The sequence below is a fragment of the Pundamilia nyererei genome, unplaced genomic scaffold, assembly GCF_000239375.1.
Source record: "Pundamilia nyererei isolate P.nyererei 1_Seehausen unplaced genomic scaffold, PunNye1.0 scaffold00005, whole genome shotgun sequence".
In the NCBI taxonomy this organism is placed as follows: Eukaryota; Metazoa; Chordata; class Actinopteri; order Cichliformes; family Cichlidae; genus Pundamilia; species Pundamilia nyererei.
Genome location: NW_005187406.1, coordinates 4,400,802 through 4,422,501, shown reverse-complemented (window position 1 = coordinate 4,422,501; position 21,700 = coordinate 4,400,802). Strand labels below are relative to the sequence as shown.

At 42.2% G+C, this 21,700-nt stretch overlaps 1 protein-coding gene across 1 annotated transcript in view; it reads left to right on the top strand.

Moving 5' to 3' along the window:
* Positions 1-18,105, top strand: part of spata20 (spermatogenesis associated 20) — a 55,859-nt gene extending 37,754 nt beyond the window's left edge. Inside the window, exon 16 of the mRNA XM_005721844.1 lies at positions 17,212-18,105. Within this exon, the coding sequence (XP_005721901.1) occupies positions 17,212-17,403 (192 nt within the window). The 3' untranslated portion in view covers positions 17,404-18,105. The remainder of the gene's footprint in view (positions 1-17,211) is intronic.
* Positions 18,106-21,700: the final 3,595 nt, after the last annotated feature.

The window sequence follows — 21,700 nt, the reverse complement described above, 5'->3', positions numbered from 1 at the left end:
TATAACAAAGCGATGACATTATCAAAATGATAACATGTTTTACCCAAGAGGCAACATGTGTGCAAGTGCCAAAAACTGCCACTTGAGCACCTTCAGGATTAAAAAAAACATGTTTCAACCTGGTACCAAAAGGTTGTTTTTGTTGATAGTTTCTCCCTTCATAACAACTCTATGACTACTGAGTTATTTATTTATTTGTTTAATTCATTTTTTAAACAAATCCACCTGGGTGCTGGAGTTAGACACATAGCTGTGTTTACTGGCAGATGTCCTAACAGAGGCAGCTGAAACTAGGTCTTTGCTAGGGTCCATTCACTGCTTTGAGTCATTAAACTAAATTTCTTCACTGTGTTTGTGGCTGATTAAACAGGAGTTAACGTTTATTAGGGCTGATGCAGAGATGAGAATTGTCAAAACAAAGTCCAAAAACACCCACGAGATCGTACAGTTCAAACATACTTGGGGAATTTAACAGACCCAGGGACAAAGGAGAAAAGAGGACTATTTATACACTTGGGGCAAACTAGACATAGGTGTAGAGTAGATGATCAAGGCAATGAGACAGGATGGGGGTTCAAGGTCAAAAAGCCATTATCAACCTGATGAATGTCTCTCTTTAAAATTTTAAGGTTTTATTGCTATAGAGAAAAATGTTTGGTAAGTAAGGTAAGTAAATGCAATTTAGTTCTCTAGGAACATTACTTTTGAGAGAGGGTTGGAATTGTTGAAAGAAATGTTATTGAAAAAACAAACTCAGAGCTCGGTTTGCATTGTTCATTTGATTGCTCTGCCTATCTGATGTAAACACTCTTGATTACCACAAACGTCCTCTCAGTTTTAATTATAGAATTGTTTTGATGACATACTCTTCGACTTTTCCCTTTCTTTTTTGTATTTTGTTACATGCTGTTCAGGAGCATCCCATAACTGTGGCTGGCTCGATGGCTAAAGCAAGCCATGGTTGGGAAGTTTAATTTGTCATACTTTTCATTCTTTTTTTAATTTTACATTTTTTTTTATTTATCAGTGTAAAATACTTTTGTGCCACTAAGATTATGGAACTTAATATATACTTAAATATAGCTTCTTTACTGCTCGACAGATTGCATTGACTTCCTTTGTGATATTTTTCCCCAGTCCTTAAATCTAAATTCTGCTGTTCCTAATGAGAGCTGCTTTAAAAGTAGGCTGCTTCATTTTGAACTGTGTGCTGGTTAATCTTGGTGGTTAAAAAAGAAAAATCAAGATTTCTCCATTGGTCTGTCTGATCAGCATTTTTAGAATACATTTCTAGAAAATGGAATACATTCAACACTAAACATGAAGATTTACATTCATCAAGCTGTGATCTCAAGGCTGCTTAGTAATGTAAGCAACAAAGCATGTTGGCAGTGGCATTGATAGTGGTTCAAATTATGAATTTCTGTCAGCCAAAGATTTACACATGATCTTTTATGAGTTGAATAATGCTTTACAAGAACTGTAATTCCCATTGTGAGTTCCCACTGAGCCCGACTGTGTCTTGTCAGCTCTGCTTATTCATCAGCCTTCCCCCCAGAAAACTAGCCAAGTAACTTTGTGTAACTCTATTATAAGCAAACTGTCACAGAGAGCAATAGAGTTGCTGTTCCTCTCTCGAGTGTATTTAAGTAAAAACTTCAGCAATATGTGTCCCATAATCTGGAAAGTGTTTGTGGCACGTCTTATGGAGGACTGTAAAAATGTGAGCGTTAGAAAATATTCTTAGGACAGAGAGATTTTTTTATGGTTTACGAAATACCATGTAAGAATTATTAAATGGAATTAAATGTAGATGGATATATTTCGCATTCCCTGTGCCTTTCGAAAGACGAGAGTGAGGCAGAGAGAATAGGACAAATCGTAGAGTAGAAGGATGGACCGTGGCCTATTAAGAGGAGAGTCCTTTTGAAAATGTCTGCGAACAACTGGGAATCCCTAACAAGACCTTAGAGACATGGGGGAACAGTTAGCAGGGTGATATGGAGTGTGAGTAGAGAAAGGGAAAGGAGGGGATGGGTGGAGATAAGAGAGAGTATCTACTAGCTAACTTGCAATGGTAACACCACTGTAAAAAAGAGGATTAGAGTTAGGCATGCCCAGGGTCCTTTAAGCTCCGTTGTTTCACTCTGTGTCCTGTTGTGTCTGTTTCGCTGAGCCTCGGTCACTCATGAAAGCTCCTTAAAAGATTGCATATGTCCGCTAAGAATTGTTTCTTCTGTTCTGTTAAACAGACTCATACTTGTAGCAACTTTCTGCTCACTTTGACCACTCAAAGTGCTTTCTACCACAAGCCACTCAAAAACACACAATTTCAGTGCTTTTATTTATTCCTAAGCACTTTTTAGCCAACATTTATAGTCTAATGGATGCGTCAGAGGCAACTTGGGCATCTTCAGCGTCTTCGACATGTAAAGCCAGGAATCAATCCACCTCCTGATTGTTCGGCAACTCTCTCTACCACCTGAGCCGCCAATACCTTGATGACCTGTTAAGCCCAGTAACCATCCAGAGTAGAAAACAGTCTGACTGACAGGTCTGGGAAAGGCCCCAGATGGCCCCAGATGGTTCATGTAGAGGAAAAGTGCATTTCAGGCTTACTTTAATGCATTCAGGTAGCCACTTATCCTCTTTTTCCTGCTTTGTCTCTGCTATTTTGCAAATGAACATCCTTTAGATATTCAGTTTCACATTACATTCACCTCCTTCCATTCTTCTAATATTTGTTAATCTAAAGCATTACACATTCATCCAGTAAGTGAATGTTACTTTTTTTTTTTCTTTTCATCTTCATAAAGCAACGGTGAAGCTGCATGTACACTCATGATTCAGCAGAGTTGACAGCTTTAGTGGCATGTGTGCGATATAATCCTCTGCCCGTGGTATCTTGAGTGCTGTAGCCATGCTTGATGCTTCGTGCTTGTCCACATCTCAGCTCAGTAAATATCCTCATGCTGTGTGTGGATACACATTTACACATACATAAATACAGGCATTTTGCAACTGTATATCCCTTTGGGTCATTCTTTCCCTCTTTATAAACTGTGAAATTCTTTCTCATGTAATCACAGGTGAAAAAATTTTTTTGTTTGATCGTTCTTATGCTTGTAAAAAGATTTTTCCCACAGTTGTGGACAGAAGTTTGCATATATATATTTAATACTTTCTTTGAACTTTTTTTTCTTTCCAAAGAATTACCTTTAAAAAAAAACAAGTATTGTGTTCACAAGTTTGAATTTATTAAGAATTTCCTCTAATGCACACAAGGTCAAAACTATACTTACATGTTCAAATATATACATGCAGTTTCACTCATATTTGGTTAAATCTCCCTTAGCAAGTTTTACTTTGACACTTGATACCCATCAGTGTATCTTTCCTGTATTTAAATAAAACTCAAGATTTGCTTTTGTCTTGGAAAACTCGCAGCATAAATTTAACTTATGAGATTTTTTTTGAGTAAATGATTCCTCTACAACAGCATGCTACGACAAAATGTAATGATTTTAGTTAAAGTTTCCAAACCTGGAACTAGGTAGACTGCAATACAGTTGCAGACTAAAGCTGACAAACACATCTTGTTTGGTGTCACTTACACTCTCCTTTTGTAGTCTAGGTTAGTTTAGATCAATCAAAAATAATGTTTTGAGATGTTGTGCTGAAAATGCTACAACTTTGTGTGTCCCATGCCTCCATATTGGTGACCCTACCTTGAACACGCATCGAACCATGGAGTTCGCCCTGGACGGCCAGCTACTGCCGGCCCTCTAGCTCCTGCTGTGGCTATGTTTGCTGTGGCTACGTTTGCCGTGGCGCTCCAGTTGCTGGACTTCTGGCTCCACGACCCCTCGTCATGGTTTGTCCGCGTGGAGGCTCAGTTTGCTCTCCCCGGCATCTCGGTTGACGACACGAAATTTCATCATGTGGTGGCATCGTTTGACCTGCTAGCCACCCGCCGTGCGACGGCCCTCCTCCGGGACCCGCCCGTGCAAGGGAAATATGTCGCCCTTAAGGACCTACTCCCGCGGCGATACACCCTCTCCGGTGCGGAGCAAGCCAAGAAACTTCTTTCCCTCTCCAGGCTGGGCAGAGGCACGGCTCTTGAACTCACGGAAAACATGTTGTCCTTGCTCGGTTCGGACGACGGAGGATTCCTTTTCGTCCATCTCTTTACCAGACAACTGCCTGTCACTGTGAGAACTGGCCTCGCCAGCTCCCCGTTTCTAGCGGCGCAGGAGTACCGCTCCCTGGCTGAAGAGGCAGATCCCATCCTGCTGGTTTCCCACACATTTGGAGTGCATGCCTCGGCCGTGGATCTGCCGGCGACACCCCCAACAGCCTTCTCCAGAGCGGACAAGCTGGCACTAACGGCAGGGACCGCTACACACCGCGGGAAAGATTTTTGTTTCTACCATCAGCGTTTTGGCGCCAGAGCGCGTTCCTGCCTGCCGCAGTCGCTGACGATATGGAAAGGCTGCTCTTCATTGAAGACTCACGCTCCGGGCGCTGTTTTCTGCTGGACTCTGGCTCCCAGAAGAGCCTCATCACGCCCACCGCCGCGGACCGCTTAGCGGCAGGCCACGGACTGCGGCTGATTGCGGCTAACGGTTCTCCTATTGCAACTTATGGAGAAAGACAAGCCTCATGCTGGAAGACACGCCGGTGTGGGATGGCGGTCCGCGTTTGCTTTGCGACGTGTCTATGGGTCGCCCGTGCCCCGTCGTTCCCCTTTCGTGGCACCGTCGTGTTTTCGACTCCATCCATGCTCTCTCTCACCCGGGCTTACGGGTTTCGGTCAAGCTGGTAAGCGACAAGTTTGTTTGGCCGGGCCTGCGAAAAGCAGTAAAGAATTGGGCTGCTGCGTGTGTTCTGTGCTAGCAGGCTAGCAGGATGTGCAAGTGGTTTCACCGGTTGGTCAAGGCCGTGTTCCGTGCTTCCTTAACGAGTGGTAGTTGGGTCGACCGTCTGCCTTGGGTTTTGTTGGGGTTGCGCAGCGCGGTTAAGGAGGACCTCTGGGTTTCTCCTGCTGAACTGGTCCTTGGCCAACCCCTTCGCGTCCCTGGGAAATTTTTGCCTGAGAGCCTCCCCCCCCCCATGTCTTGATGTCTCGGTGCCGGCTCTCCACTCCCCTGGAGGCCCCTTTTCAGTCCCTGGCCCCATGCACCACTGCCTACCAGACATTTTTCTTCCGCAGTCGTTGGAATCTTCTCCTTTCGTTTTTGTTTGGTGTGACGCCCATCAACCCCCTTGCATCTGCCTTGCGAAGACCCATTTCGGGTTATTGAACCAGCTTCCAAGCAATTTCTTTTGGATTTTGGGGGCCGGCAGGAGGTAGTTTCAGTGGACCAACTTAAGCCTGCACACATTCTGCAGGATGCGCCTGTGGTGCCAGCCCTCCGCCGCGGCCGCCCACCTGCTGCCGGAACGTTGGACTCTGACCCTCCCTCTGTGATCCCACCGTGCCCGTCGGCGCTTGTCCGGCAAGCGGAGGGTTCAGCCTGTCCTTCCCGGCCTGGTGAGCCCACAGCCAGTTCTCGGACTCCCCGTTTCAGCCGTTCTGGACAATTGATTAAGCCCCGGGTCCTGGACTAGTGGACTGTTTGTTTGGGTGTTCGGGGGGCGGGGCATGTGTGGCAACCCACTAGAGGGCTCTACTCACACCCAAGCTTGGTGGTGGTGGATTTAAGTAATAATACATTTTTACATTTTTAAAAAAAACTCAAAAGCCAGTTTAAAAAACTTAATATCACATTTTTACAGTGTATTTCTATTGTGATACCATTTTTATTTTAATTATTTAAAAAATGCATCATCTGTGGTAGCATGTATAGATATGAAAAAGTAGCATTTTCAGCACAACATTTCCAAACATGAAAACTCAATCTTTCATGTAAACTTTTGAAAGGAACAGTAGAAAACTGCTTTAACGAAACAGTTTGTGTGCCCATAAATAGTTGGAAGCACTCTAAGCTGAGCCAACATCTCCCTGGCAGTCAAAGGAAGGAAAGCAGTTCTGAGCATTTTGTTCATTGACAGTGCCAAGAATCAATTTGCATTTACTGGAGAACTGTGTTGAAGAACATCCTGCATCAACATTACTCCGAACTGCATGCAAATTCTCTACAAGCAGTTCAGTCTTAGTCTGTCTCTTTCAGATAATTTATTTTCAAAGCAACAATTTGGATTTTGTTCCTGTTGGCTGCCTGTGTCTCCTTCCTGTACTGGTGTGCTTCTTCATCTGCCTCAGCCAGTATCATGTAATTTTCACTTGGATCTCTTATCTGAAACTGATGAATGGTATCTAGTATCTGGACCTTGTAACCATTCTATCGAGGAGGCAAGGCAAGTTTATTTCTTTAGCACATTTTACAGCAAGGCTATTCAAAGTGCTTTACATAAAATTTCAAAAGCCATCAAAGGTAATTTACAAAAGCAGCGTAAGAGGATATAAAAGAGCATTTAGACCAGGGATGTCAAACTCATTTTCCATTGAAGGCCACTTTGATCGCCGAGTGAAACATACATTGTGTAAAGACATTTAACTACACATTTAACTACACATTTAATTCCTGAGACATCTTACTATAAAATAAAGAAGTTCAATTTCAGTTTTTCTACACGATAAATATCTAAAATTACAGAAAAGATTCTGGCAGCTCACTGCCCAGACTGTCCCATATTTATAGAACTTACAGCTTATTGATTGATGAAAGTTTTCTTGTTTTAATTGAAACTTCTATGGTAGAAAGTAAAAAAACAGGAACTTTTCTGTCATTTAATTGTTTATCTGTTACTTAACTACTTTGGTGTAGTAAGAATGGCTATAGAGAAGATTTTTATCAGTTGTATAACTTCTAAAACTTTCTGCCCTCTTCATATTTTCCTTGCTTGCTGTCCTTGTCCTTGCTGGGCTGATTGTGGACCCTGGGCCTTATGTTTGACACACTTGATTAGACATTAAAATAGCTATATAAAATTAAAACAGTCATTTTTTGTGAAGTTGCAAGAAGAATGAAGTAGTTATTAGTACTAAAGTTAGAAATTAGTAGTTATTTTCTTTAACCCTCTAGGGTCGACGGATGCACGAGTGCGTCAAAATCACATGACCAATTTAAGACAACACAGCAACAAGATGCAACGATGCACAGCCTCCATTTCAACTTGTCAAAAGTGTGGACTGCAAACTATATACCAGTTTTTGAATTGTGTTGATAGGCCATGTAAAACGAGAGTTATGATAAAAGAAAAATACACGCTATGTTTGTGTCTGAATAAAATGGTATAAACAGTGTTTTCTAAGGACAGCGCTAGCAACCACTCTCCCCTTTGGAGCAAAAATTATTTTTTTTAAGAAAACACCCCTTTGCTATTGGTGTTAAAGTGTACCATGTCAACGAATCACAAAATTATATGCGGCATTTGGTTGTTTTGGAAGAGGGGGTACGTTTTAAGAGTGACACCAGATATGAGGTATGAGGGCTGTGCTGAAGAGAATGATACCAAACAAAGCAAGATGAACAGTTTTTAAAGGTGAAATATAGAAGTAAAATCAAAAGTAGTCAAAAACGGCCAATTATACCCTGGACCCCAGAGGGTTAATAACGCTTGAATAATTCAGTTCTGCTCACATTTTTTACAGCAGTATGAAGCTAAAATCTCAGTATACAAAGATATCCTGTAAACAGAATGGTGTTCTTGGAAAGGCTAAGAAAAATAATTGAAAACTCACTTTGTTCATTTTGTGCTGAAATTAAAAGACATACAAATATGTTCTAGCTGATCAATCTTTCACACACAGAGCTAGTATCCATACACGTGCTGAAATTCACACAATTTCCCATAGTGAATTAGAAAGAAGCAAAATTTTAGACCTTATTTCCAATTCTGGCCCACTGTACGACTGAGAGCTAATGAAACACCTCAGATGGAGTCCAGCAGTCTTTCATCTCACACATCCAGTTAGTGGCTAGTGGTTCTCAGGGGCACAGATGTACTGTTCATCTGCCTTCCAATGACCCTGAGTGTAAAGCCACCTGAAACAAGAGCCAAGTTCTCTGTCAAGGATTAAATTAGTTACATCTGACAAGAATCTAGATTTCTTTTGGTTCAAAAAAAAGTTCATCTCTATTATTTTTTTCTGCTTTTGCAAAAGCAAAACAGAATGTAAATCTTTTCTTATGAGTCGATATTGAGTATTGACAAAGGCCGATTATGATAATATAATATTTTTATTATAATTATTATTATACAATAATAATTTGCAGACATCTGTAGTATTCTGATTGATAATAATAATAATAATAATGGATTGGATTTATATAGCGCTTTTCAAGGCACCCAAAGCGCTTTACAATACCACTATTCAACAACCACATATTGTTGATGTAAGTTGATACAGATTTGAGCAGGTAAAATTCACCACAATATGCTTTGTTTAATCTATAAATATAATAATTTACAGTATATTAGAATAACCTTCAGTACACTTTTGATCAGGATATGTTTTTCAGTGCACACATAAACAAATATGTTGGACTGATTATCTCTATGCTGGACTATTGATGTTTGTTATTATCAGGTTTTATCGATCTTATAATTCCCTAAAAAGCCCCCAGCTTTGAGAGGATGAGAGTTCATTTTGCTTGTTTCTGTTTTCTCCCATATTAGTATCTTGTCATTGGCTCCCAGTTAAATCCAGAATTGAATTCAAAATCCTTCTCGTCACATACAACATCTTGAATAATCAGGTTCTGTCATACATGCACATGATCCTAACAGAGCACTCTGGTTCCCAGAGTTTCTAAAAGTAGAGCCTTCGGCTGTCAGCTCCTCTCCCATGGAACCAGCTCCCAGTGTGACACCCTCTCTATTTTCAAGATTAGGTTTTTTTGATAGAGCTTGTAGTTGGGGCTAGATCAGATGTCCCTGAACCATCTTCTAGCTATGCTGCTTCAGGCTCAGAATGCTGAAGGACTTAATAGGATACACTGTGCACTTCTTCTCCGCTCACCTTTTTTACTCTTCACATATTTTTACGCCACTGCAGCATTAATTGTAGTCTCCTCTCTCCCTCACCCTGCTTTGTCCCATCTCCCTATGTTGTGGTTTCATTTGTCTTCTCTTTTTCGTATCTTTTTCCTCTTACCCCCCCCCAACTGGTCACAGCAGATGGCCCCTACCTGAGCCTGGTTCTGCTACTGTTGAAATGGGGCCGTCTGATTGTTGAGGTTTTGTCTGTCTTATTGTTGGGTCTTTACCCTACAATAAAAATCGCCTTGAGGCGGCTTTTGTTGTGAATTCGTGCTATATAGATAAATTTCAATTGAATTGAATTGGAAACTGAATGTAATTAATATAAAGACAGGATCGAAAACGGAGCGCTCACTGATAACCCAGTTGCTGCAACAGCAAAATATTAAGTTAATTTTAATAAATGAATTATTATAAAGGTAAAACAGTGAAAGTTTGTCATGTCTGCTTTTCCTTCAGTGGACTTGTAGCCTCTCTCATTCACCACCACCCACATTGCTCCACCTCAGTCTGCAGCCCTCCTCGGCTCTGCTCCTCAGGCCTGAAATCAGTTCAGCTGATCCGCTGTGTATTTCACTTTTTTTTGCTCTGATTACTACTTTGGACTCTCTGCTCTGACAGTAGAAATCTGCCCAATTCTCTACACTTCCAGCCACACTCGGCTCTACTCCATTCTGCCCCGGGTCAGCACCATAGTAACCATTCATCTTTTATCTAACTACAGTGCCCTGTGTATTCATTTATCAATCACATCTAGCTGTTTCTTGCTCATGTGTCAACAATGCAGGTGTGCTGTAAATGTAAAGTGCAGCATTTTTACAGTGATTTCTGTTGGGGGTCAAATTCTCTTGGCGGCTTTAAGTAGAGGTGTTTGTAATAATTTGTCATTTTAGCCAGCACTAAAACACTGGATAAGTCATGAAGTATGAGATGATGAGTTTTATACACAGCTACATAAATTACCCTCTTGGTGGTTCTAATATTAACCAAACTAAAGCTAACCGTTGCCGTTTCAAACTTGTAGCACCAGGATGATTCTCCACCCGTGCTGTGGAGCCGTGCTTAACATTCTTCTTTATATTCGAAGTAGGACACTTATGCATTTTGTGATGTTTTTGATATAATGTTCCCCGTTACATTAGTAAGGGAGGGCCTTTGATTGGGCCTTTCCATACAACCAGATCTGCTCCACTGTTCCTCCAGAAAGATCACCCAATCGCTGAAATGTTACTGGAGTAATGAACAACATTCTTCCAAAAAGGTAAAGGTGATTCCTCAGAACATCTTTGTATGGATTTACAGTCATCCTTCCTTCTAAGGAGACAGACCCCCACCCCAGCATAACAGAGCCAGCAGATCCTCTCCATACAGGGGTCAAGGGTTCAAGTCTTTTTCCTTCATTAGTCACCCGCCTGTATATCTGGGATATTTCAGACTACTGGCCTCGTCCTTGTATCACTCATATGTCAGATTTTATCGCTTTAGCATTTCTAACTTGGCGTGACTTTTACGACATTAAAAAATGAGAATCTTCTTTCATCTTAAACACAACAGAAGCTGATGAAGTGTGCCGTAGGTGTCAGGGCCTGATTGAAGAGAGAGGCTGTTAATTCTGCTCAGATCCCAAGGCATTCTCACATCTTGCTGCAGACACAGTTTGATTTAGTGAAGAGGGTCCTGTAGAGACTGTCAGCAGCTGAAAACTGATGCCCAGCTTGACAAAAGACAGAACACACTGCCAGAACAGGCTCGCCCACTCATTCTAACTCAGGTCAGACGGCGTGTGTGTGTGTGTGTGTGTGTGTGTGTGTGTGTGTGTGTGTGTGCGCGTGTGTGTGCGCAGGCTTATATTGTGGTTTTTTTCCTTATGTCTGTATTCGTAGCTCTTGTGTCAAGTAATGTGCATAATTTTGGACATTAGCTTGATTCTACATTTTCGTGTCAGTCTTTTTAATTCTCTGGATTTAAAAAAAACAAACTGGGAGAGCATCAATGATATTGTCACATTTCAGTAACCTGCTGTGAAACTCCTGATATTCATGCACATGATAAGCTGATTTACACCCCCACCACTGCCACCCACCTAAACATTTCTGCACATTTAACACACCCTTCCTTTGACAGCAGTGGTCTTTGTGAGCAGGACAGTGGGAACTCCACACTGTAAAAACTGTTAAGCGTTAGCTTGAAGAAGACGAAACACCTCAAATATGAGGCGGTCCAAAATTTTAATCCATAGGAAAGCCTCAGATCCTCGTCAGAGCCCTTGTGGGTCATAACTGTTTTTGGAAGGATAAGGAAAGCTTCCAGATTCTTGCTTTTAATGTGGTGTAGGTGATCATATTTGGAGTCTGAGTTTAAACTGAATATTAAGCCTTGCATTAAAATGTGCACTTAGTTGAAGTGTGTTAACTGTTCTGGATATTATATAGTTAAGTGTAGAAAAAGGCAGATTTTGATCTCTGTGAAGAGTTTTAGCTCAATCCTGCTTAATGCTCCCAAATCAGCCGAATCCGTTCCCGTTTCTCTGACCTTCTCCTTCCTCTCAAATGTCTCCTGTCCAGTTTTCTTTCTGGCACACTCACCTCCTCTCATCCTTCTCTCTTGTTGAAAAGATAAATAAATGAACCCAAGGGTAAAGTTAAAGTCACTGGATGACTGGTGATATGAGCAGCACACTGTCACAGAATGTACGTAAAAGCGTGAATTTGTCTGTTTCTGTCCTGGGGCAGAAGTCCAGATGTCAGGTTGCAGTGATGACTGAGCAGCACACAGTGAGCATGCATGCATGTGTGTGTGTGTGCGTGTGTGCGTGCAAGTTGGACAAAACAAAAGTGAGAGGGATGGGGGAAGTAATTCTCTTCACGCTTGACTGCGTGTAGAACTGTGATTGCTCTTCCTCAGGTGTGACAGCGGCTCCTGAAAGCACGCATTCGATGCGATCATTGTGTGAGTTTAGCCCCCAAGTTGTGCGGATGCTAAGTATGATAAAATGATTTCCGAAGCTGCGTGTGTGTTTGCGAGTTGCTGTCAGCACAGGTACGGCATGTTCTTTTTAAATGTCTGAGCTCTTCTGCTTTGGCAGAATGAGAGATGTAGAGTGGGAGGGAGCTGTCAGTGTAGGGACATTTAACGGGTGGGAGGTGTGTGTGTATTTGTTTCAGGGTTGCCCAGTATGAGGGGATTAACCCTGTGGGAGTTTGCACTCTCATGTGTAGCCAACTGTGCTGTCTGCTACAGCTTCACACACACACACACACACACACACACAGACTTTGCGTTCAGTCCGTCACATCCACAAGCCTTCGTGTGTACATTCACACGTAATCTGGATCTCTGTCTGTCTCTGTTTCTTTGTTTCAGCTTCACACACACACACACACACACACACACACACACACACACACACACACACAGGTCGTTTCCAGCACCGAGGGGTCTGTGCAGATCGTGTTGTTGTGACACAGACAGACTACTGAGTGACCTTTAAGTTGAGGCCACGTGGCTGGATGTGGTCTGAACCCAGGGAGGGACGGCATGAAGCCAAAAGAAGAATCAAGTCAGGGTGGAAAAGGTTCAGTTTGGCAGGGAAATCCTCCTCTGGTCGCTATGACAACGGTCACACCAATATGAACACACTCCATCATGCTTCTTCCTAGTCTTCCCCTGATTTAATGCCCAAAAATGTTTGTAGACAGCTCTCTCCGGTGCTCGGTGTGATGTTTCCCCAGTTTTCTGTTTTTTAGTGCCAAAATTATTTATCATCTGAGCTTCTTCAAACACATAAGCCTGCATGAATTTTGAGAAGATAAGATGTGGGCAGCATCCTTTCATGCTCCCCTTAAGGAAGAATTTTCTTTACCACACAGCATATTTAGTAATAGACACAGAAGTAGTTCAACACAGCAGCACGGTGGCACGGTGGTTAGCACTGTTGCCGCACAGCAAGAAGGTCCTGAGTTCAATTCCAACATCAGGCCGGGGTCTTTCTGTGTGGAGTTTGCATGTTCTCCCCGTGTTTGCGTGGGTTCCCTCCGGGTACTCCGGCTTCCTCCCACCGTCCAAAGACATGCAGCTTGTGGGGATAGGTTAATTGGATAATCCAAATTGTCACTAGGTGTGAATGTGTGAATGAATGTGAGTGTGAATGGTTGTTTGTCCCTGTGTGTTGGCGGAAAGCGGAAGCGAATGGATGGATGGATGGATTTGAGCGGCGTAATCTATTGATAGTTTTTTGGCTTTTGAAGTGCAGATGGCTATCGGCACAAATGAGCATCTAAATGGCTGAGTGGAGCACTTGGGGAGCTCTGAGACAGCCAGTGAATGAGAAGGCTCATTGAGACGGGGTGAAGAGGATGCAAACAGTTCCGCATGGTGGCCCGGGTGAGTGCTGGCTGGCACGCTTACAGAAGAGGGGAGTCTCCTCCAGCAGACAATTTTGTCTAATGACTAAAGAACAATTAGCGATGAAAGCAGGATCGGGAGTACCTGTGTGCTCTAGTTTATTACAGCCACCTGTACATGTGGACATGTAACAGGGTGCAGCGTTATTGTATGGAGTGGATCACAGTACACGGATAAGCTCGCATTAACATGTCCTACACACCCCCACGTGCACTCGCATACTACAGGTTGAATTAATCGGAATAATAACAATACATTATTGATGACTGTGTCAAAACAGCTGTAGATAGAAGACCAAAAACATACATCTGAAAGGCAGAGAGCAGGATTTCTGTTTATATCTATACTGTATATTGCAGTGCAGTGTCAGTGTGTGTATTAGCATTATTAATCAGTGTTAATAATGTGTGAAGTTGATTAATGTGCTTCACATTGCTGTATGCACTTCAGAGTTACTGCCTATTTCAATTTAAATATGGATGTTTCTAGCCACTGGGTAACCCATAGGAAGATGAAGGACCGTGATATTTTACTGTATCATTATTTATGTTTAATCCATACTTCATACTGATCATTATGTACTCTGTGAAGGGATGACATTTCTAATACTCCCAGATCACAGTTCTGATATGTTAATGTTGTTTTATCACTGATACCAAAACAGTGTTTCGATCTTTTTATTAAATGCTTTGCTAGCAGCTCTAAGAGTTAGTACTGCAGCACAGCAGCATTTAAGGAATCACAGGGACAGCTGGGTAATGCTGATGATTAGCAGGTTTGTGTTTAACAGGTTTGCCATTAGAGTTGAGCATGTTAGCAAATTTGGACTAAATGCAAAGTACAGCTGACTTTGATGGGAATGATATTCATTGTCAACCATATAGTTGTGCAAAAGGGAAGTGTCGGAGGGTAACTGGACTCATTAAGATGCATCATCTAGGAATTATACATCTCTGTGAATTGTATCAGTATCTGAAAGTGATGTCCATAACAATTAGGAAAAAATCTATTAAAGACCTGACACAATATCAGAGAGATGCATCAGTTGTTTACTGAGCATTCAGCACAATGGTCTCTGTCAAATGGTGGCTGTCAAGAAGACATTCTGAAGGAAGGGAAACTGGGAGAAAATGCTGAGGTATCCCACATTACACAAGAACTGGACTAACAGGACTAAACCAATGTCGGCAGGAAGTCAGCAACGATGTACAATAGTGGCTCGAGAGTTGGGAGATCGCCTTGTAATCTGAAGGTTGCCAGTTCGAGCCTCGGCTTGGACAGTCTCGGTCGTTGTGTCCTTGGGCAAGACACTTCACCTACACCTACTGGTGTTAGCCAGAAGGGCCGATGGTGCGATATGGCAGCCTCGCTTCTGTCTGGCTACAGCTGTAGCTTGCCTCCACCAGTGTGTGAATGTGAGAGTGAATGGGTGGATGACTGGGTGTGTAAAACGCTTTGGGGTCCCTAGAGGGGACTAGTAAAAGCGCTATACAAATACAGGCCATTTACCATTTACAATAGTGAGTGTCTACAGCCATCTGTAAGACACGGTGGAGGCTCTGTCATGGTTTGGAGCTGTTGTTGGAGAACTTGTCAAAATTGATGCAATTTATCAATCTAGGAAAGTACTTTCAGATTTTGACCCACCATTCAATACCAACTGGGAAGGATGTGAATCGCAATGGCTGCATTTTTCAGCATGACAGTATAAACACACAGTCAGTGCAGGAACAGCGAATCTGGATAGAAAAGCACACTATCGAACACTGTCAGTCATGGATTGGCCTCCCCGCCTGGACCTCAGCACTATTGAAGCAGTGCGGCATCTCGACAAAGAACACAACGAAAGGCAGTCGACCTCCAAAGAAGAGAAAGGGGACGTCTGGAGAACTATTCCTGAAGACCCATAAGACTACTTTGGGGGATTTCCTTACCTGGATGATTTTGCATACATCAAGATGTTCCTGAAGACTGCCTGAACAAACAACAGGAAAGCTTTCCTAAGATAGTTCAGGCTGTGCTAAAGGATAAGGTGGTCATTTGTCTTACTAGCAAATGTACAATTTATTATTGGAAAAACAAACAAGACCTGATTAAGTTCATCTGCTGTGTGGATAAAACAGTGCAGAGGTTTAACCTACCTGGCTCAAGCTTGTCTTAGATGTTTATATACTGCAGATACTCTGTCGATCATTCAAACCTGTAACCAGTGTTTGTTTCCTATACTGCCTCTGGTTGTCAGCTTATTATACCGACGGTCATGTCAGTCTACTCAAGAAGTTTCACCTCTACCCTCCTGCAGTCGTCCGATCTCGTCTCCTTTCTCCTTCCTTTTCTCATTTTTCCCTCGGCTCCTTGTTTGTATTGTCATTTCTCGCTCCGTTGTGAACCAGAGGTGGTGCAGGGCCAGGAGGAAATGACACGTGTCTGACAGGAAACCGCCCAGGGACCAGACAGGGCAGCTCTCTTTAACTTCGCTCTGCTGCCTGTCCAACACTGCAGTGACACACAGACATGCACAAAGACAGGCAGCCGGTTTTTCTCTCTCTGGTGACCTGAAGCCCAAATTCACATTCTTGTGAATACATACTTAAATTATTTGTTTGGGTTTTTGTCTTTTTTTAAAGCGTCATTGCTGCAGGCAGGACTGGTGAACCACGCATGTATCCCCCACACAGACACACACATAATAATTTCTTGACTTGGTGTGGGCATGACAGCATAGCAGCCACTGACCCACGTTTGAATGTGGTGTTTTTGGGAGGGTTATTTTGGGTGAGTGTATGGGAGTAGTACAGCTGTATTAAAGGAATAAAGAGAGCAATCATGATCAGCACGAGGCCGCGCTGTGTGTCGAGATGATGCGTTGACACAGAAATGGTTTAAAGATGTAATTACGCTGAACATCTTTCTCCCGGACAGTAACACTCTTCTTTAGTGACTGGACTGCTGCCACACAGATGGAAGTAACATAAAAATGACAATCCAATTACTCAAACCATTTTCACGCTTGGCCAAATGGCGACAACTGACTTTCTTTTTTTTTTTTTGTTCGTATTAAAACAAATGGTTTCTATTTACTGTTCCAGCACTCGTTTGATTTCTCTGCTTCTCAGCTGTAATTCCTGTGTCCCACACACAGAATTCCAGTTTTCCATGATGCTAAAACAAAATGTGTGTATGCATTAGGAATTAGCATACAGGAGGGGCTAGCTTCACTGAAATCACTGCCTTTGAGCAGATGCACAATACTTCAACTCAGTTCACTTTTATTAATTTACAAGCATAACAGCATGTCTTCTGTTTGATGTCAGTGAGAGCAGCATACTAATATGGTCATATCAGGCACATGTCAGCATAGAAGCCACACCCCAGAGTAGAAGCCACACCCACCTGCTGTTCAAACCTTTTGTCTTTGAGGGACAGCCAATCAAAAGAAGCCTGATTTAAAGCGAAGACCATAGGAGTTAAAGTGGCTTGTTTGAGACAGAGGATGGTCTACCAAGTAGTAGCTGGAGATGAGATGTTAACTATTTTAACTGGAGCTTGGATTGAGTTTAATTAACCTCTCTTAATCCCGATTTGTTAATTAGAGATTCAGCACGTACGCTTCTATATGCAAACATTATCCTAATCTTGAAGCATAAATGTTATCATAATGGCGAACTGATTTATGGTCAAAGAAATGTTTACTGCACCTTGTTGATCAGTTCTGTCCTTGTAATCTGATGCCACATACTTTTTGCTTGGCTCTTTCAGGTCTTGATGCTCGCTGATGGGGACACGGAGAGTTTCCTGTGCCAGCGCCTGCCCGTCCTCTCCTCCATGTCGCAGCTGCGCGGTGTAGCCACAGCCTACGTCTGTCAGGACTTCACGTGCTCTCTGCCCGTCACCGACCCACAGGAGCTCCGCCGGTTACTCCTGGACGGAACTACAGACACGATAGAATGACAGCTGAATAAACTGACCGAGCATGTTATCCTCAAAAACTGCTCTTCTAAGACCTGCAGCTCAAGCCTAGTTCTTTTTTTGTTGGATGTGGCTAGTGAGTCCGGCTTTGCCATCACTGGATGGCGGTGCTTTAGCAGCTGATGTTGGTAGGGGTAGGGCTAAGGTACCTTGAGGGTGTCGTCCTGCTAGCCATTCCACATCTGTTACTCCAGCCTGTTCTTTATCAGCAATACCAGGTATTACCTCAAATATCAGCTCCAGGTTTTAATTCAAATCAATGTGTAGAAATGCTCAGATGAGCTAAGCAACAGTGGCAATCTGAAAAACCTGTAGCAACTTTGCAAAAAGTTGTAGCTTTACCGTTACCCCAGAAGATCCCTAATAGAGGATAAGCTGAGAGCCCTTTAAATGAACTGGGCCGATAACATTTTGCAGAGGGACCTCTCCGGCATGCGTTCCAGCTCCTGTGTTCACGACACACGGATTTGACAGAGGAGACCTGCCTGGCGGCGGTTGATTTGTGTGTAAGCGTGTACATACATTTTAAAAACCATTGCATATGATGCTTTTATCTGTGAGGAGCGAGTCTACTGAAACTGTTGCACAAAAGATCCGCCTTGTGAATGTTGTCTTTACCTTTAGACATCATAAAAAAACAGCATGTATATTCACAACCCCCGGATAATAAATCTATTTCTCCTACAAGCAGTGGGTGTTTGATTTTTGGATTGATGCTTCTGTTTTGTTTGAATGTGCTGCGTTATGTAATGCAGCTATAAAGGTGCCCAGAATAAGTGTCATTTTTGTGGTGTTCGTTTTTGTCTGTGACGTCCAAGATGGGGAAATTCCATGAAGGAGTGAGTGAGTCTGTCCCAGCAGCGTTTTTCTTCTCTGTACTATAAATACTCGTACAGAGAGAAGCCGTCAGTTGTGTATTCTCTTGCTGTCTGTTTCCCGCTGTAGGCTGGGCCAATGTAATGTAAACATTGTGTGAAACACTTGGGAGTGTGTGTATTACTGCGTGTGTGTGTGAGGGAGACACAGATGGACCGCCGATGTCGAGGCAGGCAAGTCTCTGAGGGTCGTCCTCTGGGCTGCGGAAGCAAAGCGAGAAGAAAAAGACGAGAGGAGAAATGCAAAGTTTCTGCAATGGTGGTGGCAGATTCGTGTCCTTCACCTCGCATCCACCGCTGTCCTTTAACAACACGCAGACCATCTGCACTTGTTTACTTTTGTCTCTGTACTTTTGTCAGCCAAGTCTCCGCCCTCCCCTCCTTTTTTTCGTGTCACCTTAAGATTGAGGAGGGATCGTATTGGCAGACGGCTGCTTCTGTGGAAGAAGAAGTAGCCAAGAGGAAAACAAGGCTGTGGGGAGGAAGAACATGAGGCAGAGGGAGAGAGATTTGAATGAAATGTCCCAGCATCACTTTTCTTAACTTATCAGATTGTGAGCGGTTGTTCTTTCTGTCTGTTGAAACATTTGGATGCTCCTTTTCTTGTATTTCCACACCGCTCTTTCTCGCTTGCTTCCTTCTCCTCCCTTTCCTCTCATCATCTCCCAGGATTGGACCCCTCTGTCTTGGTGGCATATACACACTGGCCATTCCACTGCTGTGCCATTGGCATTGAAAGCATGTTGGAGCCTCTGTCTCATTTATTGAATCCTAGTCTACAAGCACACACAGTCCCCCTCCTTCCATCACTCCTCTCATTATTGTTCCCCACTAATTGTTTTGATGAGCTGCACAAGCTAAATTTTAATTAGCACTGAGATTAGTGTTTGACCCCAGCTAACCTGACGGCCCGCTAATTATGAAGTTGTAATCTGCATGCCTCAGATCTTAGTCATGATATGAATGATAAACTTGTACATTTTGAGCAGCACCTTTGTAGAAAGAGGCTAAATGGAGTGCATACGCAAAAGGCATGACACAGTAATACAGCTGTGCACATAAAGGAAGAGATGTTTTAATAAGGTTTTTGTTAATCGTTTTTTTGAAAGATATTTTACTCATTTTTAAATAAAAATACTTAATCTGCACTTTTTAATTAAATTTTAATTTAATTTCTTTAATATATCACAATTTATGAGATTTAGTTTCAAATCCACAAAAAAAGAAGACTGGTTTCTAAGTCTGCACATACAGAGGGAGGAAATAATTATGTGATCACCTGCTGAATTTGTTAACTTGCTCAGTCACAAAGAAATGAACAGTCTCTAATTTTTATGGCAGTTTCATTTTAATAGAGAGAAAGAGAAAGAATATTGACCAAAAATCCAGAAGGAAAAACACATTACATAAAGGTTATGACACAAAGAGCTCCATTCCCACAGTCAAGCACGGAGCTGGAATAACATCTAAAGTCGGGGCTGTTTTTCCACCAAGGGTACGACAACTTCACCGCATTAAGGGGCCGATGGACCAGCATGTGGCGTAAAATCTAAAGATGGGTCTTCTAACATGACTAAAGAAGAAGCCCATTAAAGTTATAGCGTAGGCTAGCCAGTGTCCACACCTCAATCCTATAAAAAATCTTTGGAGGGAGCTTCAAGTTGCTAAGTGATAGCCATGAAAGGATTTAAAGTTTCTGTAAAGAGGAGTTAGCCAAAATCTCACCTGAAATGAATGCACACCTGGTGGTCAACCTCAAGAAATGTCTTCCTGCTCTGCATGCCAACAATGGTTTTTCCAACAAAAATGTTCACGCGATGTCATGCACATTGCTCAAAAGTTGCATGCTGTTTTGGCCATGATACAGCCACCAGTTGCTAGCTTAAAATGCATATTCCTCGACTGTTTGGCAGTGGTTCTTGTAGGCTTCCTAGAGAGTCTCTCACTGCAGCAAAAACCTCCTAGTCCTTATCTAGTCAAGTCATCTTTATTTATATAGCACATTTAAAAGACATCAAGTGTCGGCCAAAGTGCTGAACAGAGGGATAATATAATTAAAAAGAGTTAAAATAGATAAGATGAAAACATTATAAGACATCCATGTATGTTTGTAAAAAATATGTGTACATGCAAATATGCACATACATGTACAAAAATTTACACTTTCACACATAAGCACACATACGTGAACATAAAATACATGTATACGTATATACACATTTCCACAGTTGCCTGTAGATGTTCATGTTTATCTGTAAATAATTGCTAACAACTAGCCTAGCAACAGTAAAAATCTGAGCTAGCAAAGGGCTACAAAAAGGTTTGTAGGACTGGGGCTCACATTGTTGCCATGATTGTCGCACATCCAAAATGACAGATAAGTTAACGTCATGTGGTTAGCGGTTGCATGTCTGCAACCACTTAATAAAAGGGTCGAGCTGCATTGTGGAACAATTTAAAATTGAGTGTTTTATTGGTATGTTTTTTAACCAAATGCTATATAAAGAGAGTTGTAATAATCAAGAGGGAAAGCAGTGAACCTGTAAATATTTTTAACCAGTCTAGCCTCCTAAAATGTTTATTAGAGCAGGTGACATGCCTCTCCACTGATAAAAGCTGATAAAAGTTTGGATATGAACATGAAGATGGTAAGACCAAGCAGAGCTGAAACCATCTCAAAGATCCTGTTGGAAAATATGATGATGTACATTGCTGCCATAGTTGCGTTTCCTGTTTTGAATGCGATTTGCATTTTCCAAATGTTTAGAGAGAATTGATGTATATCCTACATTTTGTGTGGGTTGGATGTAAACAATGAAGTGAAGCTAAAATTATAGAGCTGCATTTGTCTTGTTATATAATTCCTTATTATTTAGCGTGCATGTGTTTCGTGACTCCGTTCTGGTTTTTGAACGGACATTAAGTGTGTGGAACGATCTGTGTTTTAGATGAAAGCAAGTGTCTGTAAAACAAGGCTCTCTAAGGTTATGTGTGTCTGTGTGTGTGTGCGTGTGCTGTTGTCCTTGCTATCAGACATGGCTGCTGTGTTTCAGTCTGTGTTATAATGAGGCCACAGGGGGCCGGGAACAGCAACACACCAACTTGGAGGAAAGGAGGAACATTCAGCAGAGGGGGAGGTGTTGCGTACTTTCTGTCACCCAGCTCACGAGTCTTAAGGTTTTCTCTCCACTCCTGATGTGCTCTTACAGGACATTTCATTTCTCAAACTGTTTAAGATGCTTTGTTTAAAAGGAAAAGAAAAATCTTTGAGAAAAAACTTTCTTTTTAATAAAAATAAAAATGTTGTTGTCACTTGTAAATAATTAGATACGTGCATTGTGTGTTTATGTGATTCTGTGAAAACACTTCAGATATCTGAAGTATGGAATCAACACTGTAAATGT